This window comes from Gambusia affinis, linkage group LG08 (assembly GCF_019740435.1).
Source record: "Gambusia affinis linkage group LG08, SWU_Gaff_1.0, whole genome shotgun sequence".
Lineage (NCBI taxonomy): Eukaryota > Metazoa > Chordata > Actinopteri > Cyprinodontiformes > Poeciliidae > Gambusia > Gambusia affinis.
Genome location: NC_057875.1, coordinates 16,344,702 through 16,370,023, shown reverse-complemented (window position 1 = coordinate 16,370,023; position 25,322 = coordinate 16,344,702). Strand labels below are relative to the sequence as shown.

Sequence of the window (25,322 nt, the reverse complement as noted above, 5' to 3'; positions counted from 1 at the left end):
AGCCGCTGCTGTCACAGAAGATATGTACTCTGGATGTTTATTCACAGCCATCACATACATGTGGAGGAGTAAATTAGAAGCTATAACGTTTACGATCCCATGTAAGGTACAGACAGCACTGCCACCCCAGAGCTTCTCCAGTGAAACACTGCTCCATCCTAAATGCACTAAGAAGTGTATTTATCTGAATTGCGTTATTTATTTAATATTTTTTAAGCAATCCATTGTAGACATACTTGTAATAAATGCAGTTTTTCATTGTTGGATTATGCTACCTCAATAAAAGAGCAATTTGTTTAAAGTTTTGTTTATTTTTTGTATGTCCTTAATGGAGGAGCCAATATATGTGGAGGTTGGTACAATTTTGCTAATACAGTGGGACTCCATTTTTTGTTACTGCCTCTTTCACATACAAGTGACTGAAACACACTCGGACAGAACTGGGGTTTTTCCTGGTAAGATATAGCTCCTGATTTGTAAGTGCTCCAGATGGAGAGTGGACATGTTTACGCTGATGAAATCATATGTGGCAGTTTCTTAGACTTTAAGGTTCCACGTTTATTTAGATCCAAAGCAGTGAGCTGCAGAAAAAGGGTCTGTAATGACAAAGGATAATTCTGTCCTCCAGTGAAAACAGAGGGTATATAGTGTGTGTGATTCATAACAAAAAAAAAACTAGTTGGAGGAAATGTGTTTATATCTGCCACAGGAACCAATATCTGTCCAGTGTTTATTAAGCTTTACATAGTTCTGCGTTCCTCATACATAGAGGGAACTGAAATAGTTCATCTGCTCGCGGTCACTCCAGAAATCCCACATAAGTGTGCACCCACACTGCTGAGCGTACTGAAGCCAAGGATTAGTGAAACCTGCAGAAAGTTTGACATTGGCAGCTCAGGGAGGCAAATAGTAAGAAACCTTCTTCACCTTCAGTAATCCTCTGATCATGATGACGACACCTAAGGATTTATAGAGGGAATATAATGAATAATCCTTAAAGGAAGAGTTTGACATTTTCAGAGGAAGTTTTCTCTTAGCTTGATAAGTGTTAGCAAGCACTTCTGTGATATCTAGTATGATATGAAACAATGTTTAAAAGAACAATGTCATGCAAACTTCTACCTAAATAATGCAGATTTTAAATTTGACAGAGTAAGTGGTATCATATTAGCAAAAAGCGGGGGGACGTTTTCTTCATATCTTTACCAGATCTGCCAGCAGGTTTGTCTGCCTGTAAATATTTGTGGTTTTTCATGTATTAAAGCTCCATCTATCCATTGGAGCTCCTTATCCCGTTGGGATCCAGAGGGGTGCTGGTGCCCATCTCCAGCTGTCAGCGGGCGAGAGGCGGGGTACACCCTGAACGGGTTGCCAGTCCATCGCAGGTATTAAAGCTCCAACAAATGAATATGTGTCTTGATACATACCATCACATAGCTTTCCTTAGCACACAAGATATTTTCTCAGAATTCCACTTAACTTGCATGAAAAAAAGCAAGTCTAAAACTTGTTTACCACAATCTTCCCTGTAATTTCCAGGCCAGACTGGATGCTATTAAAGAGGGTTCATTTCACTTTATGTAAGAAAAGGTATTTGGAGCTCCAAAAGAACATGGTGATACTGACGCTTCACCCAGCTAATCCACTTGCTGGTACTTGTTTGCCCAGACTTTCTCTCTTGCTATAAAAAGACATAGACACCGCTTGTTTGGGTCTCATCTGTCACCCACAGCATCTCTTATGGATTTTCCTGTTTTGATCCTTGCCATCTGTGCCTCTTTCTTTCCTTCTATTTTTCATCCATAGTCAACATAATGAACAATTCATTCATGACTTTAGCTATGCATTTATTCTGGTCTAGAAGTGCTGTGTTACTCATCAAAGTAAAAGCTCATTCAGAGTAACAAGAAGGTAATGGTAAGCTTCAAGGAAAACACAATGAAATTTGTCTAGAATGGAAAGAAATCACTCTAAAAAGAGCTGGAATTGTGTTGATTCTAAAATAAAATTAATCCACATTTGTGGTAAATAAATAATTTATGGTCATTTAAAAGCAATTGTTGGGTTGACAGTGTTAGACCTATTGTGGGTTAAATCTAATGTTGGTGTAAAAGGTCAAGCATGAAAATGAGAGAAAGCTCCTGAATTATTCTTAGCTGCGGCAGTAAAATGACTTAAAACAAAGACTCTGAGCTTTTTACCTCATGATTGACCATAATTGGGCCAGACTGCAATGTTCCCATCAAGGGCACAAGCTCCATCGAGTTTACATTCGATGACTGGTGAATGGATATGTGTGTGCTCTGCAAAATGCTGCAACCATTTGAGCAGAATGTGGATTAGAATTAATGAATGGCAGCTCACCAGCTGCAAATGTCAACACACAAAGAAACGAAGCAAACTTCTACAATGGGAAGGTTTTACAGGAGCAGATTAGCACATTTTTCACGGCTATCAGTTTAATTCCTTGTTGACATATTGATCATCATTAAGTGTGATAATTGTGTTGCAGCGTGTGAATTACGCCTTGACTGTCTTTGACTGCTGTTGTGCACTGAATGTCCCTATGTGGGACAATAAAAAAGTGAACTGAAGTGCATAAGAATAAGGCTTTGTTACGGAATTGAAAAACGAAGTGCAATCTATTGCAGGCATTGCCATCTGGGTGCGGGACTTACTGTATTCTATCACTTGTCGCTCCTTAATCAACTGGAGTAAACTTGGCTGGTGTTCTCCCTCGTTGTTCCAGACTCTGTGTCTCATCAGCATTTCTCATTACGCTCAGAAACTCATCATTTATCCCACATCCCCTCGTGGGTCCTGTGTGAATCTGAGTCTGCTTGCAGCAGGTTTCTGTGTGCAACTGTGTGCTGCTGTGTAAGGATTTCCCTTAGTACAGATATGTTATTTTTCACTGCAAGACATAATGGGGACCAGTCTCCACTGGTACAGAGTGGTACTGCTGCTGACTGCAGTCATTCCTGTCTGCCTGCTTTCACCACATCACGTCCACCAAGCGCCCACCTCACACAACACAGACACACAGATAAGCAACAAAAGACTTGTAAATGTGAGGGGCGGGGAGCTCCACTTAATCACCCCAGAAAAAGGCTCTTATAACAGAACAAACAGTGTGGTGTAATTATTCTAAAAGCACGCACATCACACTCTCGACATGTGCCCTGATGCTATCTAAAATCTGTCTTTTCTGACATTTTTTATGTTGACTTTAAAAGGAAATCCCACCTGGGTTGCTCACTTCAAACTGTAATGTTCCCATTGTTTCCAAAGGATGTGCTTCAGCACAGTAATTTGCCATTTTTGTGTGGCCACTTTGCCTCTTTTGCTTTCCAGAGTGAGTTAACCTCAGGAAGGTGCATTCTTTGTGTTGAATGCGAAGGTGCATTCGCTGTCTCACACTGGTGACACCGAATGTGAGTTCCTGGCAAGAAAAAGCAAGAGTGAACACAGCACAATGCCACAGAGCAGCAAGACAGTTGTTCAAATTGTCTCAAATTACCTCTCTGCAGTGTAACATTTCACAGGTTCATGGCAACAGAACAAAAGGAAGAAGGATGTTGCTGTGGATCGTTTCTATAAACTTTGCAGTTTGTGAGATTGTGAAAGATGCAAATATTGAATCAAAACGTGTAAGTAATTTAAAGGCTGGAATATGGGGCTTTTCAAAGGGGGGTGACACCTGAGGAAAAAATTAAACAAGAAAAAGTAACTTCAGATATTTAGCCAACTTCGCCAAGCCAATGTAAGAAACCAAATGGACAGATTTTTAGTACCTAAAGCTAAAACACAATATGTCTTTAACAACCAGGAATGTGGCTGGTAAGATATGTAGCAGGAAAGCAACTGCTACATATCTGAAATGAACTTGGGATTTTCCTGGAAAGTACTTTGTTACTTTAACTAATGAACCAGAATGTTTTATTAAAGTTCCAGAATGTTCTTGGTGAGTTGTAGGAAAGTAACCAGCAATTCAATACATTTCTGGATAAATTATTAAATGGATAATTTCTGTACATTATCCAGAAATGTACAGTATAAGATAAGCTTCAAGAAGGTAAAAAACAAGTTTAGTGAAGTAACTTGAAGGTTTACAGTAATACATGGGGCTATTTTATGCAAATGTGTTTGGCAAAAACATAAATCTCCATTTGGGAAACAAATAAACACAGCACATCACAAGTACCTCATATCAGCTGACAAGCGTGGCAGCGAAAGCTGCATAACTTTGTTCTGAGTCGAAGCACAAAGATGCTTTGCAGTCTACCAAAGAACCATACCAACATATTCTGTAATCAGACATGACATGACCAACAACTGCAGCTTATGTGTTGGATTACCAACAGGACAATTATTCCAAATATATATTGAAAAAGAAAACAAGCCAGGTGTGTTAGTGTTGTAGTCAAAGTCCACACCTTATTGAAATGCTGCAGTGGGAGCTTAAGAGAGTGGAATTTAAAGAGAAATGTCAGCAAACCTAAATGGAGTGAAAGTGGATCTGAATTCATCCACAGATGTGGGAGGGATGCAGAGTAAACCACTTCACAGAGTATTGGTGCTTTTTTTTATCATTTCTGCAGAATTTAGTTAATTCAGTTACCTTTCCCACATATCTTAAGGTAAGCATTCTAAATATGCACACCATCACTGGTTTCTGAATATGGAACATTTTTGAGACAATTGGTTTAAATACTTTTTACTTATTACACCTTAGGTGTATTATTAGGCATATTTATTTTTTGTCCACAATAAAACCTTAAGAAATAACTCCACAGAAATAGCCTAGGTTATGAAAACTAGCCTCTAGCTTCATTCACTTGACATCAAGGTACAACAATAAAGCAAAATGTTAAAAAAGTGAACAGATCCAACCCAATCAGCATCGCCTGAACTTGAAAGTCGTGTCACAACTGTGAGTGAGATTGAGAACCTGTCCTCGGGGTGACACAGATCCCTGAGCACTGGATATAATGTTCCGCTAAATTCATTTTCTGTGACATGCACATGCCTTCAGGAATATTAAAGAATCCCTGTGCCCTGGTTCAGAAGAAACTGTTCACTATATGGAGCGGTTTCCTGTTCTAACAGGAACTCACAGCTGAAGCAGGGAAACCCAATACCCAGTTGCAAACAACACTGAGTCAGACATGGTGAGGAGCCCCTGACGTCTTGATGTATATGCGTATACGGCAATGTGGGTTTTGGGTTTGTGTGTAGTAGGGCGGCTGGGGGGAGCTCCCATATGGTGGATGTGCCAAAGCGTGACTGCAGCAGTAGGTGAAAACAGACCTTATAGAACACGGTAATTATGGACTCTGTGTTAAAGTCTGACATATCAAGTCACGAAACAACCAAGAACAAGCATTTCCGCATGTGTTTAAAATTGATGAAATGCAAAGAGAAAGAGCCATGCATATTTTATAATGTACTGTACATCCAGTACCTTTCCAATAGTTTCACATTACAAGGAATAATCACATTTTTAAGCAAACTGACAATAAAAAAAATTATTCCTGAAGCAAAGCATTGTTTTCTGTGTTGATATAAAATAGCCTTCTTCTGCGAATTTCCCCACATAGGGACAACAAATAACATTTCTATCCTGTTCTCTAATTAGGAATTTATATTCCAGAGGTAGACTTTCCCTTGCTGCTCCAGTCCTAAAGCAGCAAGTTAGACCAAGGTAATTTTATATTTACAATGTGAGTGTGAAGGTAAAATAAAAAATAAAAATTGTAAACTCAAATTTGTGTGTGTATATATATATATTGTATATATATATATGTATATATATATACACACAAAATGGGGGAAACAGAAGAAAAAGTAACTGGCATAGCATATCTGCAAACATAATCCATTAAAGATTATACTTCTTTTCACTTTTTGTCACATTCATAAATGTGTCAAAAAAATCAAACAAATTTGAAAATGAGTTTACATCTAAAATAAAAAAGGCAGTTGTCAAATGCTGATCTCATTTACTAAGGAAAAAATAATCATGACCAACTTTTGTGAAAATATAATTTTCTCCATGTTCAATATTGAATTACTTATTATTAACCACAATATTGGGTTGAATTGCATCAGAAGCCACAGTTATAGACAATTTATTATATAGAAAATCATTCTAGCAATTGCTTTGAGTCTAACATCCATGTAAATTTATACCTTCACAAAGTTTTCGAATGTTATAGTGTGGTATGCAAACAACAATAGTTTTTGTAAAAAGAAATTATAAATTAACTTTTGGGAGGAAATATCATCATTTGCAATAATCAATTGAGAAAAAAAATTATATATTAAAAAAAAGACACTGTCAGCAATCATAATGAGCCCAACTGAGATTGCTTTGCAGGGGCATCTTCTGCCTCATATTAACCCAACCATGAAGCACCATGTATTCTGTCATCCTAGAGCCGACATTAAGTTCTTCAATGATTTGAGCAACGGTTACTCATCTGTTTGACTGGAGTACATGTGATGGCCTTCACTCCCTACCATACGTCACCGAGTGTCAGCTGCCCGTGACTTTATCGCCGGTTAACCACAGCTCCTTCCTTGGACCGCTTTTGATACATACTGAACACTGCAGACCCGGAACACAACATAACCAATTCAACCCCTCTGATGTTGAAATGCTTACACTTGACCGGTCATCATGCTTCCATCACAACCAGATTAAAGATAAATGTTTACTTAACCTCTTACATGTCATAATATTATGCCTGATGGTGGTTGTAAACTGCTAATCGTTATGAAAGTTACTTAAAGGGTTGAAACTGTATTTGCCATGTGTTTAGACAATAAAAAGTATAAAGGAACACAAAAAAATAATTGGCTTTTGATGAAGATAAAGCATTTGCTTGTTGAGGGATACTTGAAATTGTTCAGGGTGTGTACTTCTTTTTTTCCAGTGTAACCTCATTACTAAGATAAAGACGAGACAGGGAGGTACCCGCCGAGGTAACAACCTTATTGGATTTGTGACAGCACAGAAATGGAAATCGTCTTTGGTGGATGAGATGCAATAAAGATATTCATAAGAGCTTCCTCACAAAGCTGGGTCACCAGCACCATTGCCTAATACAAAAAAATCACCTCAGTAACTCCAGCTTGGCAAAGGGAGACAGATAGAATAAATGGAGCGATGCAGGGTTCAATTTGGCGTGCAGAAGCTCTGTTAAGGTCAATCCAGCCTCTGCTTTACTGATTTGGTTTTGGCAGAAGGACAAAAAAAATGGCAGTCTTTGCTTCTCCATCTCTAAAGATGAAAGCAGAAAAGCCACTTTAGATTACCGAAAGTTTCAGAATAAATCTTAAATTTTTTAGCATGTTGGCAAATAATCCATTGACATTTATACAATCCTATCCAATTTAACCTGTAATATCTATTCATTAATAGTAACTTGCATAAGCTTACAACAAGAAGTTAGCCAGGTTTATTTGAGATTAAAGCTTCTGAAATGGGATTTTTTTTTTTTTGTTTGTAAAGACTTTTTTTCAAAGTTTATCATTCAGAGCTCCAAAGATAGCAGAGCACTTAAATCATGATGTAAATGATTTAATAATTTCTTTGTTTTCTTTAACAGTGCTACCAAATGAATTATTTTTGCTTTGCCTATTTCTAAGACCTCTATATTTTAAACAATGTATCAACACTTGTATTAAATTCAATATTTGTCTAATGTCCTCTGATGGAGGATTAAAGCAGTACAAGTGACAAGCGCCAGTTTAATTTAAAGTCTATAATGGCAAGAAGCAGTTTTCATGGAGTGCAAAGTTTTTAAAGACTTGCTGCAGAAAGTTAAAGTGAACTGATTAATTTTGACCCCTTATTAAACTCACAAAATAATAGCATCTTGTAAAATTGACAAAAATGTGAGTATAAACTGCAAATTGTTAATTCAAAAAGGACAGGCTGTTTTCTACATTTGACAACAGTCTCCTGTATTCTCTATATGTCCAGGCTACAAAGTAAGACTGCGAAACAGAAGACATTTCCCTATTCTATTCTATTCTATTCTATTCTATTCTATTCTATTCTATTCTATTCTATTCTATTCTAATAGAATTGAATAAAATAGACAGTGCAACATGGTGGTTGCAGTATTATGCTCTGGGGTTGTTTTCCTTCATCGTGGATGGAATAATGAAGAGATGTCAAGAACTGACCAAATTAGATCCTTTGATTGATATCTTGAAATGACGTATAGGTTTAAATGAAGTGCACATTTACAATATATAATATTACAGCTTTTTCATTCGTTTTTAACTTCTCAAAGAATTGGTTCTATTGCAGCTAAATTGTACGGGATATATTTCTTGTGAACATATATGAACAACTTCTGAAATAAGCGATACCCACTGTAGCCACAATAAATTGAAATAATATAGTGTGTTTTGTGACTAGAACTCTCTCCTTTGATTCCTAGCTGCATCTTATGAAAACAACACTGACCATGATTCCTTAAGATTGACTTGAATGACAAAATGATCAAGAAAATTTATGGAGTTCATAGTTTATAGAAATGGGATCCAGAAGTGCCTAGAGTTTCATATGCAAGTCAGAAAACTTGGGATATTTGTTAACTGTTGTATTTAGTGGCCAGGCTATTAATGGCAGGACAAGTTAAACAAACAACATCCAAGATGGATGTTGCACAATTCTATGTGTCCAACTGATTTAATGAGATACAAACAATCAGAAGTGCAAATACTGTTTGATAACGCCACTCTCTTCTGTTTACACATCCTGCAGCCATATTGAATTGAGTTGATATGGGATCTCTGACTTAATAAATCTGCAATTCCATTTAAATGCCTCAAATTATTCAGGAAAGTACTCAAAATGTGAGTTTGGTTCTACACTATAGTCCAACACTTAACTTGGGTTCTATGCCCTGTGCCACTTTTCAGGCTATGAGGGTTAGGTCGACATTCTACATGTTCCAGATGTTTCATTTGTGTCTAATTCCTGCTTATTGTTCCCATGCACTGTTGAATAATTTGGATACTGGCCAAGTGAACATTCCCACATTCAAGACAGCAAAACAGTGATCATACTCAACAAATATTGCATTGATATCTAACTCCATGGCACTTGTCTCTAGATTTTTATTTTATTTTTTTTTTGTATGTGTCATAGTATATGAGCGTTGTGTAAGTTTAACTTAGGCCTTCCAAAGAAAGTTAGACAATTCTGAACTGTTCTCAGCAGCTGGAAATGGAAACAAATGTCTAGCACGTTTGACATATAAAACCAGTGGAATAGTGAAGGTAAACCGTTCTCGACACAATGACAGGTTCCTCTCAGTGATTCATAAAAACAGTCAGTCTTTCTCGCTCCCTGTCTGTCTGTCTCATCCCTCTCTCCTTCACTCTGTTGCTCAGTTTTATTTACATCAGTCTGCATAATGCATGACAGCACACAAGTCCCACAAGGCTTTTCATTATGTAAACCTGTTGCAAGAGGAACATCCATCATTGCACGGGCTTTTGTTTGAGTAGTTTCTGATTGGTGAAGCAGGAATAAACTCTAAATGCAATTTTACATTTCTAAGCAAAGAAGTGAACATCTGTAAAGTGTTTTGCGGATCTGTTTGTAGTACAAATGACTTCAGGAATGAAAGAGAACCGCCCCCTACTTCTTGGGAGGAAAAACACACTTCTGCAGGGAATCACTGATGGACACCAGCAGGGAGGGGCCCTTTAACAAAAAGCTCTGAGAATGAATCACTGAACCTGAGTGTATTGGCTCTATCCTTATCAGTATGCACATTAAGAAAACAACTGCATGTAATTTAAGATTGATATCAGGCAGTTGTGTCTGCAGTGCCTGGAGAGAAAAGGAGGCAATGGTGATAAGAAAAGAATTCTCCTCCGTTCCCCCCTTCACATTTCTGTCATTCATTACCTGCCTGCATATCCTTGTACTCCTAGCAGCATTGCAGCTGAATGCACTAAGATTAAACGTCATCAAGAATTGTGACGACGAAAAGGCTCAAACTTCTCCTGCACTCGGAGAAAGGACTTGTTAATTTGCGAGTTTCTCTTTATTCACTTACTAGTCACCAAGTGAAGATATATATCTATTAGCTTTTTTTTTATAGAGAGCTGAAGAGTAGAAACACCCTGTTGCACCGACTTCCAGCCTTCATAACTCACCACTCGCATTCTTCCCGCAGATCAGGTGTTGCCAGGGCTGCACCGACCCCCACACCTCTGCGTCGCCGTTGACGGCCTGCTCCAGGACCTCCACCGTGAACTTGGGAATCCCGTTGTCGCGCTCCAGCAGGGCGCTGCGCAGCACCCGCGCGTACACCTCGCGGAAGAGGCTCTCCATGCAAGCGGCCAGGTAGATGGCCGCATGCTCGTGGATCCTGACCGCGACCCTGCTGTCCACCATCCACCTGAAGAACTTCCCCACGTTGAAGATGAGCCCGCAGCGTGCCGACTTGCCTTGGCTGAACTTGTCCTCGTCCGTGCTCATGTTGTACATGGACAAGGCACTGACGGCCGCGCCGATACAGCTCATCGAGACGCTCCATGACAGGATGATCTTTATAGCACTTTGTACCTCGTATTTAGTGCATTTAGCGTAGCGCAAGCTCAGTCGCTGCGCCTCCTTGGCGACCCTGACCAGGACGCGGCTGACCAGCACCGAGAGCCTGAGCAGGACGTCCTGAGGGGGCGTCGGAAGACTCATCTCCTCGTCCTTGTACAGCGCGCTTGCAACTTCCCCGAGGCTCCATGGCACATCCTCAAGCTCGGGTAGTTTAGCGCACTGCCCGCTGCACTCCAGGATCTCGGCGTCCTCAACCAGGACCGTGTTGACAGTGTCCAGACTGTTGTGTCGACTGTGCATTGAGTCGGTTAAATGCCAGTAATTCCCCCCATGTGCCTCTGAGCAGCACAGCGACGCACTGGACGATCTGAAGGAGTCAGCGGCTCCACCATAACCAGAATCTAGCGTCAAATCCTCCAGGGTCCTCGCTGCTGACTTGCTACTCCTTGCCATAACTGCACTTCATAGCTACTGTAGAAAAAGAAGAGCTTGGGGGAAAGTGGGGGGAAATGCTCAAAAGATGGTAGTTTGGAATCGCCTTGCACGGGTTCTGCTCACTGATTCGTTGTTGCCTTAGTGGGGTTTTTTTCTTCTTTGAGGAAAGTCCATCCAAGTCTGAAGTAGAAAGTTAGATTGCAGTATTTTACTTCAGCGCATCAACCGTGCTGTACCAACGCAGAGCCTGACAGATGGAGGCGGGGCCCTGGAGAAAATGAGAGTACCCCTCAACCAATAGACTCTTGGGAAGGGACAAGAAAAGAGTTCTAATTGGTTTGCTTTAAAGGATCAATAAAAGAAACGTAGCTCATGACCAAAAAAAAAAAAGAAAAAAAATAACGGACATGATAACTGGAGATCATGAAAAGATTTTTTTTTTTCATTTTAATTTAAATTGTTTTGGAAAGAAGAACTAAACTTAATAATAATAATAATAATAATAATAATAATAATAATAATAATAATAATAATAATAATAATAATAATAATAATAATAATAATAATAATAATAATAATAATAATAATGGAGACATAAGAATGAGAACAGATCTCACCTAAGATAAATGCAAAACAAATACACTGCAGCACGTAATGACTGAACCTCTAATTCAAAAGTAGCTGCCTGAATGTGTTCATGGTTAAGGGACAAGTTCGAAAGAGTATCAGGCTATATGGGCCCATGTCTGATCGTAACATGATTCAGTACCATTAATAATAGATTGCATGCATAATGCATCGTCGTTTCTCTGAAGGAGAACTCATCGAAAAGATCCAATATTCTTTCTAGGACATGTGCTCTCTAGATGATCCTCAAGGTCTAACTTGGACTTCAACTTCTTCATGGACACTGACTGCCTTCTTACCGCAGTGAAAGGACGCAAAGTTCAAATGAGAAATCTGCAGTCATACTCGGAAAGATAAGTGTGGTAATTCAGTTTTATGTAGTGATTATGGCAAAAAAAAAAGAGAAGAAATGAAGGAATGAACTGCATCAATGCAGAGAGAGTAACATGCTGAGGTCATGACATAGAAATAATGTAAACGAGCTGCAAGGACTGCTCACTGAGTAGGGTGAGTTTGCATTACAGATGCAGCAAAAAGCTTCTGCATTTGACAGCAGAGTGCTTATGTGACTGGAGCAACAGTGAACCCTGGTGTTGGGGTGACTAACAACAGCTTTTATTTTTCTCCAAACAAATTACATTCTGACCAATTTTGAGAAATATAGGGAAATTCGACAGCTATTAATAACCAGAATTGTAAAGGAAAGGACATTCAAATGTCAGAATGGTCCAGTCAAAGTAAAAACCCACATGTGAGAATCTGTCACAAAACTAGAAATAATCAATTAAAAAATGCTTCCGATCCAATTCGACTGTTGGAGCTGTTCTACAAAAATAAGTAAAAATTTCTCCCTGGATGTGGAAAAAGGGAATACCCCAGAAGATCTGCAGCTTTAACTGCAACAAAGGTGGAAATATCAAGTGAATGCAAATATACAGCTTTCTTTTCAGACCTTCATTTGTAAGAAATTTGGGAAAAGAAAATTTACCTTCTTTCCTGGAAACTGGTTTGTATTGATCTGTGTCATGAAATCAACATAAAATACATTGAAGTTTGTGGCCGTAACATAACAAACTGCAAAAACTATACATATTTTTGCAAGTAGTGTATATGTCTAATTCGTAGCTGTAGAAAATCAGCAAAACCCTCTGCGAAATGGCTAATTAAAAAAACAAACATACAACTACTAATGTGTGCAGCATCAAACATGTTTGTGTAAAAAGAGAAGGAGAAGTCTACCATATATCTGCTTTTAAACAAGAGGAGGCAAACACACCTACATATGGTAAGATGAAATTACCTCTTTGTTGCTCATTAGAAATTACCACACATAATAATATCAAAAATGTGAAATTTGTGGATTTATTTCATTATAAAGACGTCGCCAGCTTTAACATTTTTGAGTGCTTAACAGACAAAAAGCCAAGGCGGTGATTGGTACATTCTTGGTACCATTATGAAGTGCCCCATTTAACTTAAAGTTAAATAAAGTGTTTATCTTTTTCCACTTAAAAAACCTTCTGAAATTAAAATTTTATAAAATTGTGACCACTAATCCAATAGTTGACCTTTCAAGCTCAATCAGAATACTGAAATACTTCTGGTGGGTCACCATAAAGGGAGAGAACAAAGCTTCTTTGGTGGAAAAATTGTTAACCCAATTAAAACCCACCACTAAGCAGTTTTGGCACAAACCAGTGACCTGGTTTCCAACTATTGTGCTGCTATGGTTTGTGGCATGTTGGTCTGCTCTTCTGCCTGCTAGTTCATACCAGAGTTTATTATTAGAAGAGTGCTGTCTTTATGCTATAGGAGATGGAAGTAGTTATCTTTAATTAAAAACTTAATTAAATGAACATTTGCTAAGTGATGTAGTTGCTTGAATGTTATCACACTGGCTGCCATACCTTGACACTCCACAGAAAAAAAATCTAAAACTAACATTCTAAATTTGATCGGCTGTGTGGTCAGTTAGCTTAGATGTGTTTGTTTTATAAAAAAAAAAAAAAAAAAAAAAAAAAAAAAGACGTTGTTTCAATGCATCTCACATTATTTTCTTGGTCAGATTGCCATCTAGTGTCAGTTTACAAAGCTGCAAGTAAAAGTTAAGTTTGTGCAGTTAATTTTGATCGCATTTATTAGTGAAAGAAATAAAATCTACCTGAAGAGGACCTTAAGCAATCCTCTTCACCAGAAATAGTGAAGGAACAAAGAGGTCTAAAGGCATAAGACTTGTTTTTCTTGTAACGTGGGTGCTCCCTAAATTGTCCCCAATTTTCTTAATTTTGGTGATTAGTCCATACTTACATAAGAAATCTGTCTTATCCACTGATCTTATCCATCTCAGCAATGGACTGATTGTGCATACCCTTGTTTAAACGTGGACTTCTTTCCCACACATATGTTCTCAAATTTATTTTTTTGTTTGTTTCAGCTCTGAAAGTAACCAAACGTGTTTTTAAAATCTTGTCACCTATTCTTGTTTTATTTAAGTCTAATATGTATCTCCAGATTTACATCTGGAGTATAAACTGAATTTGAAACACTGAAGAGCAGTGTTGATTTACACAATAAACAAATTGCATTAATAAAAATGTGTATTCTGAGTAAAACTTCATGCCATCCTACCCCTGAATAATTGAGGTTGAGGAAACTGGCTACATGAAAAGCATCTACATGTCTAACTTTTTGCCTCAGCAAATTATTCCCAAAGCATCACACTTCCAACTCTAAGCTTTGCATTTGGCATGAGGTTTTTCGTGTCCTCTGTTCTGGTGTTCAAATAATAATATCCCATAAATTCTGATATTTGTCTACATTCTCTCTGAAAAACTTTAGTGAGAGCCTCCTGAAGGAGAGGATACCTTAATTTTTAAAAGGCATGCTCTGTGCCAAAATATAATAAGCATTATTCCGGATAGTAGGGGTTTGTTTATTTATTCTTTAAATTACTTCCTAGAAAATTTATTTTTGTAATAACAACAAATGCTCCCGTGTTACACGCGTTCAGTAGAATCCATGTCACAGCTGACAGTTTTATGTAATTTAACGTGACTCACATTGGTTTGAGATTATCTCTCCTATGGATGGGTGGGGATGGCCGTGACCAAACGAACGTCCTGTTCCTTTTTCACCCCTGCGGCCGCTAAGCTAAATCAAACGCACCAACTAGAATGAACCTCGCCGTGTGGCGTGTGACCATCCGGGTACTTTTGTGTGGCCACATAACTGCGACTAAGGTCTCTGATTTGCTGCGTGTAAAGTACGTTTTTCTGTAAGTCATTTCAGGGTTTTACACTACAAAAAGACGCATCTACACAAACTATGTTGTATTTAGATATCAAATCTGATGTTTAACAAATGCAGTTTAACGAAAAACGCCATGTAATCGACGGTTGCAAAGCACATTACGGAAACGTGACGGAGAAAGTCTTACATAACTCCCAGTTCTGACCAATCAGAGCGCCTAGTTTCTTCCTTCTTATGCATGTGGGTGGAGATGTTGACACAGAAGAGACGTCTTGTAGGTAGTTGTTAACACGCGTAGTGTATATTTACAGCATTTACTGTGTTCGTATTTTTAAATATTTCTCAAATTTACCTACATTAATTATAGAGCTAGCAGTAAACCGTAAACATTCGGACGTTTTGAAGTCTTTTTTGCGTGTTAGCAGTTTGCTTTTGAACCAGCTGAAGGTGTAGTATTTCTACTCTCGCTTTTTCTTTAATTGTCGCTACTAGCTTGAAATAGTTTCATTTTTAACTTATTTTCTTTCGTAAATGTTTCCATTTGTTTATAACAACCGAGCCTGATTAGATTTGTGGGTGTTTTCACTGTGTTTGGGGTGTATCTGCCGTCTACACATGCAGCCAGAGCTGCTCAGCAAATCTAACTCGGTGGATAAAGCCATGGAACAAGGTTAAACTGGACAAACCTGCTAAAAACTGCGGCGCAGGTTGAAAACTGTGTTTTTCATTTTTTTTGTCTACTGATAGAGAAAAACGTGAAAGGACACCCTCTTTGGTTTGTTTGTGTTTTGCCACTGGGAGAACCACCGTCTTTATTTTAAACCCTGTGATGAAGAATTCAGACAGCATGGGAGTCAACACCATCCATTGGTTTAGGAAGGGACTACGACTGCACGACAACCCGGCTCTCAGAGACTCTATCCGAGGCACTGACACCCTGCGATGCATCTACATCCTGGACCCATGGTTCGCTGGTTCCTCTAGTGTTGGCATCAATAGATGGAGGTAAGAGATTGGACAGAAGGGGGTTATAAAGATATTTATCTGAACGTCTCCATGGAGAGTTGTGGACCAACTTCTGCTGGATTGAATTAAATGCTACGAAATTACTTTTGCTCAGCTGAAGGCTTTCTGTGTGGGGTTTGCATGTTCTTTGAATGCAATTTAAGTTCAACCTCCTGATTCTTTATTTAATCCAAAGTTTGAATAGAGACGATGTTACCATACATATAACTAAGAATAAGGAATTGTTTACAATGACTTTGTTTCTCATTTGTTGTAAATAATCATTGATTGGGTCATAATGTGTTGATCTCTTAGCCTACTCTGTCATCACATATGTACTATTTAAGAAAGCCAAAAAGTAGGGTGCTGTTTAAACCGCCAAAAACAAGTGTTTGGTCACTTGGGTTCAGAAATGTGAAAAGGCAACAGTTTAACAAGACTTTAAAAAGATTTAAAACCTGAATTTTATGGAATCATTATAATACTGTCAAATATGAATTATTGTACTCCTAATACGAGGTAGTGATGGTCTCCTGTGTGACTGGCTATTTAAAAACACTTTGAAATTTTGATGCTTATCCTGCACTATTTACTTCACATAGAAGAAGGATCCCAACAGGTTGTGAAGCTGCTAATCTGAAATATTTACTAACCTGGTATTCATCACAATCAATCATTTGCATTTAAGTTACATGAGAACTGTAGATAATGTGTTTTGCTTTCTTTATTATTATTTGATTATAAAAGTTTTTCTCCAAATCTCAGTGCTATGCACAAAATAACATTTATTATCTGCCATTTTTAGAAATTCACATTCACATTTATGTTAGTTCATGGTCTCATGGACTTTCATATTATTGAGAAACACTACTTTCAATTTAACCAAGTGAATTTCTTTTGTAGACCCAGTTTTATTAGAAGCAGAAAATGGATTTTCCACCTCCCATATATTGGTAGCTAGTCTCTCTGGGTTGTGTCTTTTGCATTTATTGATAGAGTATACATCCGTGGACTCATAACTGTGCAGAATCACAGTACAAGCACGATGATCGGATTTGCTGATGACACTATTAATGGTGTTATCACTGCACTGCAGTGAGTCAGCCTACTTGGAGGGGATCAACCAGAGAACAGCTTGCATCTCAAAACCAGTACAACTAAAAAGCTGATTGTTGATCCCAGCTTACTTGGAGGAAATCACCATCATCTATGTCATTAATAAACACAAGTGGAAAAATTTTAAGATTCCTAGGAATGTGAACCTACTTGCAATTTCATCATTCATTTTATTTGTATTTACACTGTCAACCACCATATCTTTGATACATCATGTTTTGCATGAAAATTGTAGATTTTCCACAGTTAATCTGGTGCTACGTGGTAGTAGCCACGTGCTGTTTCAGCCCAAATAACTTTTTGAACTCGGATTTCAATTGGACTAATGTTATCTAGGCACAAACAGTGTAGATCATTCATATCTTGGTTAAGGCTCCAGGCAAAGAGTTGCTGGCCTAATCACCATATTGCTAGTTCTCCTTCTTAGCCATTCTGTTTTCATGTTACACTCAGAAACAGTGTCAGTGTGCCGATATACTCGCTACCTCATTTGTCATAGCTTTATCCTACAATTACACACTTTTATTCACCAAGCTGCCCTCCACATTACCATATTTCCTGCACACTTCATTTTTGTTTCCATAATTCCACATCTTACATATTTTCCCATAATGTTGTGTTCATAATGCTTGTGTTTGAGTGACTGTAACAAGTTAATTTGTCTGCAGTTAATCTATATTGTTTAGTGAATTCAGTAAGTCAAATAAATAAACTTTTCAATAATATTCTAATTTAAAAAATATGACTGGATATTGTGGGGTTTTTGGGCATTTTTTCTTTAACTTAAGAACATTAATATTGATCCATAATTTTTGTGCTGAATCGTTCTCTGGGTATGCCACGGTTAGTTGTATATAACATGTTGTTATTTTTAGCTACAGGCTAATATGAGAGCACATAAATAAAGCTGCTGAGAAATGTATTTGATATAAAGCCTTTCAGATCCAAGTTTTATGCCATGTATGTACAAAAATAAGAATTTTCTAAGTGGATAAATTATGGGAAGATGCTCCATAAAATGTGTTTTCACCATTTTTATATTTAAAGATTAAGGACTCTTTCAATCTTGACAATAGTTTTTCTTTTAAAGCAGGAACAAACAGTATAGATTTATTTTGGTTTTCATAATAATAAATATCTTCAGATTAGTCCTTAGCAGCTCAGCAACATTTGATGTTTTTTATGTAGTTTACTTTTTAAACTAACTTGTCAACCATCATTTTAGAGGTTCTCATTGAAGCAATGATAGTCTCCTATAATTCAGGGCCCTGGGCTGTTTTTCCCTAACATGATCTAGACATGATGCAGTCTTAAAAATAAATGTCCGAGTTGTACAGCATATCCAACCTCTAAAGAGTTCATTCAGATCAACTATGCTTGTCAGTACTGATCTTGTGATTGCATTCTGTGTATCTGTCAACATAAGATATAAGTCATTTGGTAACGTCTGTCCTTCTGTCTTCTCAGGTTTTTGCTGCATTGTTTAGAGGATTTGGATGCAAGCCTGCGCAAACTTAACTCCCGCTTGTTTGTGATCAGAGGCCAACCCACGGATGTCTTCCCTCGTCTTTTTAGGGTATAAAAATTACTTCCAAGTTTTTGTTAATCTAGGTGAAAATGAGAATTAACTAATGTGTTTTTCCAAAAAGTAAAACCATAAGGTTAAACAAATGGTGAAATTGAATTAAGTTTAACGTTTTATATACATCTAGAACTTAATGCAATATTTGGAGCTCTGAACTAATTGTATTTAAACACATTCCAGTATAGTGTTTCTCAGTCTTGGTGCAATAATTTGTTTCCTAGGAATGGAATATCACCCGGTTATCCTATGAATATGACTCTGAGCCATTTGGAAAGGAACGTGATGCTGCCATCCAGAAACTAGCCAGTGAGGCTGGCGTGGAGGTCACTGTCCGGATTTCACACACACTCTATAACCTGGACAAGTGAGTTAATCTGGATTATTTGTTGGGACAATTTCCTGTGGCAATCAACCTATTTAAAACTGTTGTTTTCATACTATGTGTGCATGAAAGAGCTCCCTTAAAACACCTTTTTGTCTCTTATAGGACTATAGAACTCAATGGCGGTCAGCCTCCACTAACATATAAGCGCTTCCAGGCTATAATTAACCAAATGGATGCTGTGGAGCTGCCTGCAGAGACAATCACATCAGAAGTAATAAAAAACTGCACCACTCCAATTACTCATGATCATGATGACAAGTTTGGAGTTCCATCCCTTGAAGAGCTTGGTGAGCTTCTTCTTCATTTTAAGTTTGTGAAATGTGTTTATATAGGCTCCGCCACCTATTTGTTTCAACCTGGAATGGTGATAAATGTTTTTTCTGATTCGTCCGTTAAGCTAAACTATTTTTAGAGGAAAAAAGACAACTTAATTTTTCATGCCTAATATATAAACTCTGCTGCAGAATTTTAATTTTGACACGTTTCTTGATTATTAATAAAATTGTCAAGCTTTTTAGCCAACCTCCCTCTTTGCTATAAAGCACAACTGTTAATACTTGTTTCTTTATAGTATTAGTTTTTCCATTCTCAAGATCAATGAATACTATTGGTCGGTTTACCTAAAATAACCCAGAATGTTGCAACTAGGTATACAAATCTAATTAATCCATCTCGTTTCTGAAAGCCATGAACTAAGAACAGTTTTCCTCTGGTAGGTTTTGAGACAGAGGGCCTCAGCACTGCAGTCTGGCCAGGCGGAGAAACAGAAGCCCTCATGAGATTAGAACGACATCTGGAGAGGAAGGTAAAAATTTACCTTTTTAATGTACTGACCCGATGAAATGCATGTATTCATTTAATATATGGGAAAATAGCTTATTTCACAATCTAATTTTTGAATCGTCAATTAGTTCATGATTTTAATTTAGTTTTTTGCTGTAAACATGTTGACATGAAGAGATAATTTTAGTACTACTTTCAATATATGGATTCTGTTCAGAGAGGACAGCAGAAGGTTAGAAGGTGTGTTTTTAATGTGTTCTTCGTTAATTTAATGATGTGTAGTTACATAAAATTAACAGCCTTTTTTAGTTTTTTTACAGCATACAAATGACCCCTGTTCTAAAACTTAACAAATTATAACTGTCAATTATTATCTGGGCATGATGGGTGTGCATAAAGAATAAAACACAATCAGCAATATTTCAGAAATTATTGCTGATTGTGAAACTTACTTTTTCACCACATTTAACTTGAAGTTCAAATTCTAGTTTTTAAAAAATTGTATAGCAGGAAAGAATGTCAGAAGATGAAGAATGAGAAGAGGAATTTCTCAGATGAATAACTTCAAAAGCATATGGATGCTGGTAGAAGTGAATTTACAGTTGTTACGGATTACTGTTTTTACTGACTGAAAGGCATTTTCATTTCTATTTAAGCCTCCAGTTTTGACTAGCACCAATTAATAAGCATCTCTTTTCGTATGCCTGTAATCTGTTCTCGTCAATTCTGTTCCTTTTGCAGTCAGCTATAAAAATGTTGCTAAAAGTGCTAATATTTTCTAAATGTTTTTGCAGGCTTGGGTGGCAAACTTTGAGCGTCCTCGAATGAACTCCAACTCCCTGTTAGCCGCTCCTACAGGCCTCAGCCCGTATCTGCGCTTTGGATGTCTCTCCTGTCGACTCTTCTACTTCAAACTCACAGATCTTTACAAAAAGGTAGAAATGATCCTGACAGATGAAAAACATTTCTTTGCAGTATACGTTAGCTAAACGTATATTCTGTAATAACTGAAAATGTGTCATTATAGCAAATAACAGGCTTGTTTCTTAATTTTTCAGGTGAAGAAGAACAGCACACCGCCTCTGTCCCTTTATGGCCAGCTCTTATGGAGGGAATTCTTCTACACAACGGCCACCAACAACCCCTGCTTTGACAAGATGGAGGGAAACCCCGTGTGTCTTCAAATACCCTGGGACCGAAACCCGGAAGCACTGGCCAAGTGGGCAGAGGGACAAACAGGTTATCCATGGATCGACGCTATAATGACCCAGCTGAGACAGGAGGGCTGGATCCACCATTTGGCCCGGCACGCTGTGGCCTGTTTCCTCACAAGGGGAGACCTCTGGATCAGCTGGGAAGAAGGCATGAGAGTAAGAATAATGAGGAGAAGCACAAATCCACTTCCTGCTTGAAATTTGCATGCAGTCATCATGGGTATAAATGCCATAGTTTGGAAGTTTTATGATGCAGGAGAAAATCGTCAGAACCCAAAATCATGTGATTAAGTGAATGTAAACTTGTGACCCTATATGTCACGGTTAACTTCTCAGTTGAGTCATCTAAAACATTGGAATAAATGGAAGTAGTAAAGTACTGTTTTTTGTTCTCAGGTCTTTGAGGAGTTGTTACTCGATGCAGACTGGAGTGTAAACGCCGGCAGCTGGATGTGGCTTTCTTGCAGTTCATTTTTCCAGCAATTTTTCCACTGTTACTGTCCCGTGGGATTTGGTCGACGCACCGACCCCAGTGGTGACTACATACGGTCAGTCACTGCTTTCACATGAATATAAAAAATGTTGTCTTTCTTAAGATTAGGGTGTTTGTTTTGTGCTTCCCACAGAGATTAAACTGGGAAACCAAAATCTCATGGTTAACTTGTGCTTTCCTAAACCCTCACATGGGGGGAAGGAATGTCAGATGGTTTCATAAAATTGCAAAAATAGCAAGTGCATCTTGTATCTTCACTGTGGCTATGAAAAAGTGCTCCTTAATACAGTGAAAACAAAGGGTGCTTTGTCCCTGTGTTTTATTTTGCACATCTTTCTTTTTTTCAGTCGTTACTTGCCTGTGTTGAGGGGTTTTCCTGCAAAATACATCTATGATCCTTGGAATGCCCCAGAGGATGTGCAAAAGGCAGCTAAGTGTGTCATAGGAACCAACTACCCCAGACCCATGGTGAACCACGCCGAGGCCAGCCACGTCAACATCGAGAGGATGAAGCAGATTTACCAGCAGCTCTCCTGCTACAAAGGACTTGGTAAAGACTAGAGCTGGATGATTGTTAAATCTTCAAGCACACTGTAGATTAATATTAGATGGAATGAATGGCAGGTGCCTTCCATTTTGTTCATTTTAACAAAGTTGATGGGAGCTGTAAGAACAACTTATCATTAGAAAAAAGAATGAGACAGATCTTCAATTTATTCCTACAGCCATCGACCGTAATGAGTTGTCCTGCTTTGACACAAGCAGTTAGTCTCTTAGAAACTACGTCACATTGTCACATAACCTAGTAGATCTTGTTTCTTTCCTTGACCCAAACTCTAACGCAGTCAAACAGGTCCAAAAATGTTCAGTCCCACCCATGCTTACAGTGACAACCTCATCTGTTCTACTACTTTAAAGGTATAGCTGAATTCTTCTTCTCACTGCATTAACATTCCTCACAGTACAATCTGCTGCTGCGTTTCCCTCTCTTACAAAAACTTACGAAAGCTGTAAGTTTTCATACTGCTAAAGCAAACAAAATATTTATGTGGAGGAAAATAAGTTTATAAGTACAGCCCCTTTAAAAATATAATCTCTATTTACTTTTTGTCACTTTTGGTTACTTATCCACTTAACTCACTTCATCAGGAAAGCCAAGTTGCCACTACTTAGCATTTAGTTGTAAGCACTGTGAGACCATTTAGACATTAATGCCATTTATATTTGATTTCAGTGTGTTTGGACTCTTGATGTTGATGTTGTTGGGCAGAAATCTGTTTTCCCAGATAGCCACCACACCCTTACCAAAAGCACAGAGGGTCAGTGTCAGGGGACATTATATGTGTAAATGGCTTGGTTTTTAGAACCCACAGTGTAAATGCAAAGTAAATATCTATGCAAATAAAATGGTTGCAGAAAATTATGTTCAAAACTGTTAAGAAGTGCAACTTTAGTTTTCCTCCAACAGCACTGTTTCAAATGATTGCTTTTTGGTCTCATATGAGTGAAGTGGCTTCATAAACGTGTTTACCTTGTCACCAGTGTAGGAAACCTGTATTGAAAATTATGTATCCTTTTGTCTCACACTTTAGTTGTGGTCGATGTGTTACTCTCACTCATAAAACTGCAGTAAAGTACATTTGATTTTCTGGTTGTACTGTGACAAATGTGAAATAGTTCAAGGGCCATGAATACTTTTGCAAGGCAAACTATCATTATTCTGAAGGGCAATTTGTTTTTACAGCTGGTAGTAAAGCATGAAACACATAAACACACATTGTTCACTTTACCAGTGTTTTTATACTTAATATAAGTAATTGCTGAAGTCTTTTATCCAGGTCTCTGTGCATATCAGATGGCAGCTTGGTCGAATAATTTAATCCCATGTAGGAGTACCTCTAAATTTTAATTTAATGATGAATAAGCATGAAATACTGTTTATGTTTCAGGGCTACTTGCAATCGTTCCAGCAAATCCTAACAATGGTGCAAATGGTAGCAACATTGGAGGAGCCGACGCTTACTCTGCTGTAAGGTCCTGTGAAAGCCCTCTGTTGCAGGAGGGAACATCTCAAACAGGTACGGCAACTTTAAGAATACAATTAAGTTGCGCATTATTGTCGGTACGCTAAGATTTTTGCAGAAGAATAATCATATTATTCAAGACTAAAACTGCTTCTCATGAGACTTGAGCGTGATACCCAACGTTTGCAATGTGGCCTGCAGAGCTGCTCTAAGATGTTTACAAGAGTTATATGAATACAATGAGTTATTATGGAGCATCACTAATGCTCTGTGAGGAGAAAAGTGAAATATATCTTCAGCACTATAATAGGCTGTCACAGCATTTTTTTGTCACTCATCAATGAATGCTGCTTGCTAATGTGTCTGAAATCTTGTCGATGTGTCTCCTGTGTCATATTCGATAGTTGGAAGGAGACAGTCCTCGCAGAAACGCCGTCATGAAGAGACGGAACCTGAATGCAGCTTCAAATCCTGGAAGCACAGCAAATAGCTTGGGATATTAATAACGGATATTAATAATCCCTCACATGGTTTCTGTTCCATGTTCTCCGGTAGCAACAATTAACTCCTGCCTAATGACGATGGAGATGAGACTGTTAATCTGCTGGTACCATTCAGTATTTCTTTTATGCAGAAAGTTTTAAACATCAAGTGAATTATGAGTTGCTTCCATTTTAGATATTGCTTGTTAACATGTGTTAGTTACAGGACGTGAGCACTTTTACCTCTCAGGTACAAAGTCATAAAACTGTAATATATCAGACCAAACAATGCAAAAATGACACAGCCTGTTGTCTTCCACTGCAGCGTGTTACTGCAAGAATGATGAACCTGCTAAACAATAATATTTCTTCACATCATTTAGCATTTTGAAGCATCCTCTTATACTCATATACATAAATAAAACATCTGTTGTTTCAGCACAACAATGAACAATTTGGAGGTTTCATTCCACAAAAGTTGAGATTTATTTTCTAAGTTAAGAGTCTTATGTACAGTAGAAGCCAGTCAATATTAATCATTTTGTAATTATTTGGAACTGATTTTATGTTTTTGTTTATTTTTGCTGTGGTCTCAAAAAGGTCTGTGAACAAAGGTACTGAAATGTAAAGATTATAATTTAATTATATATTCTTTTGTCACCTCAGTGACCGTAAATGTGTTTTGTATAAATAATGACAATTTTCTGAATGTTTTGACATGACAATAAAAGACAAAAAATGATAAAGTTTTGCCTTTGGATTTTGTGGGATAAAGTTTCAATTTTTCTGTTCACCAAAAGATTTGCAGTAATCTGGTATTTAAATGCAATGGTTCTTGCTGGCATTTTAGAATTGAAATGACTCCATAAAACAGCAAATCAGTCCTTTTAGCGAAATGAAATGCAGCTGAAGTCATTGAAGTATGTCTGCATTTCCTGCAGCAACTGGTCAGATTGATGAATGGATGGATGAAGAGTATGCAATTCTACTTGAAGTATATGCTAAAGAATAATTTTAAACAAATCATTTAACATTACAAAAACCTAATTTCATTTTCATAAACTCATTTTATATTGCAAGAATTAATCACATGAAAATGTAGAAATTTTTTCATATAAAATTTGAAGTGTTTCACTTTTTGTTTTTATAAGGTTTCCTTTTTCAAGAAAAGATCACGAGAATTAACGCACCTAAAAGTTGCAGGACGTCTGGCTCTTGATGAACACCCCTGGAGATTAGAGTTGTGATCTGTGTTTGAAGCGCAAGTCGCAATCAACCTATTTTGCAATATTTGAAGATTCACGCTCTTGGGACAACGCGCATAGCAGTAATCTGG

The 25,322-nt window shown here is 37.7% G+C and overlaps 2 protein-coding genes across 9 annotated transcripts in view; one reads left to right on the top strand and one right to left on the bottom strand.

The window, feature by feature from the left end:
* btbd11b (BTB (POZ) domain containing 11b) overlaps positions 1 to 11,363 on the bottom strand; it is an 80,123-nt gene extending 68,760 nt beyond the window's left edge. For 2 of the 3 annotated variants that reach the window (XM_044125180.1, XM_044125182.1), the window contains exon 1: positions 10,189 to 11,362. In XM_044125180.1, coding sequence (XP_043981115.1) covers positions 10,189 to 11,041 — 853 coding nt within the window. In that variant the 5' untranslated portion in view covers positions 11,042 to 11,362. Of the gene's footprint in view, positions 1 to 10,188 lie in introns of all 3 variants that reach the window. The other variant, XM_044125179.1, reaches the window with a different exon arrangement.
* Positions 11,364 to 14,807: 3,444 nt separating this feature from the next.
* Positions 14,808 to 24,732, top strand: cry1b (cryptochrome circadian regulator 1b). Of its 6 annotated transcripts, none has more exons than XM_044124585.1 (12): positions 14,808 to 14,924; positions 15,647 to 15,904; positions 18,488 to 18,596; positions 18,827 to 18,969; positions 19,093 to 19,277; positions 19,707 to 19,795; positions 20,568 to 20,708; positions 20,832 to 21,143; positions 21,384 to 21,535; positions 21,828 to 22,030; positions 23,430 to 23,558; positions 23,909 to 24,732. In XM_044124585.1, the coding sequence occupies exons 1-12, from the start codon at positions 14,824 to 14,826 to the stop codon at positions 23,992 to 23,994; spliced, it is 1,908 nt and encodes a 635-aa protein (XP_043980520.1). In that variant the 5' UTR covers positions 14,808 to 14,823; the 3' UTR covers positions 23,995 to 24,732. The 6 variants fall into 6 exon arrangements, with proteins under 6 accessions (XP_043980520.1, XP_043980521.1, XP_043980524.1 ...); XM_044124586.1 differs by having other exon boundaries at positions 14,808 to 14,912; positions 23,909 to 24,726; XM_044124589.1 differs by lacking the exon at positions 14,808 to 14,924 and adding an exon at positions 14,991 to 15,173 and having other exon boundaries at positions 23,909 to 24,726.
* The last annotated feature ends 590 nt before the right edge of the window (positions 24,733 to 25,322 follow it).

What these genes read in the sequence shown, in the direction of transcription:
- cry1b (XM_044124585.1), top strand. Translation starts at nt 14,824, where the DNA reads ATGAACCTCGCCGTGTGGCGTGTGACCATCCGGGTACTTTTGTGTGGC. An exon ending in GTTGGCATCAATAGATGGAG is followed by an intron (nt 15,905 to 18,487) that starts GTAAGAGATTGG and finishes CTGTCTTCTCAG; the next exon opens with GTTTTTGCTGCATTGTTTAG. An exon ending in ACACTCTATAACCTGGACAA is followed by an intron (nt 18,970 to 19,092) that starts GTGAGTTAATCT and finishes TGTCTCTTATAG; the next exon opens with GACTATAGAACTCAATGGCG.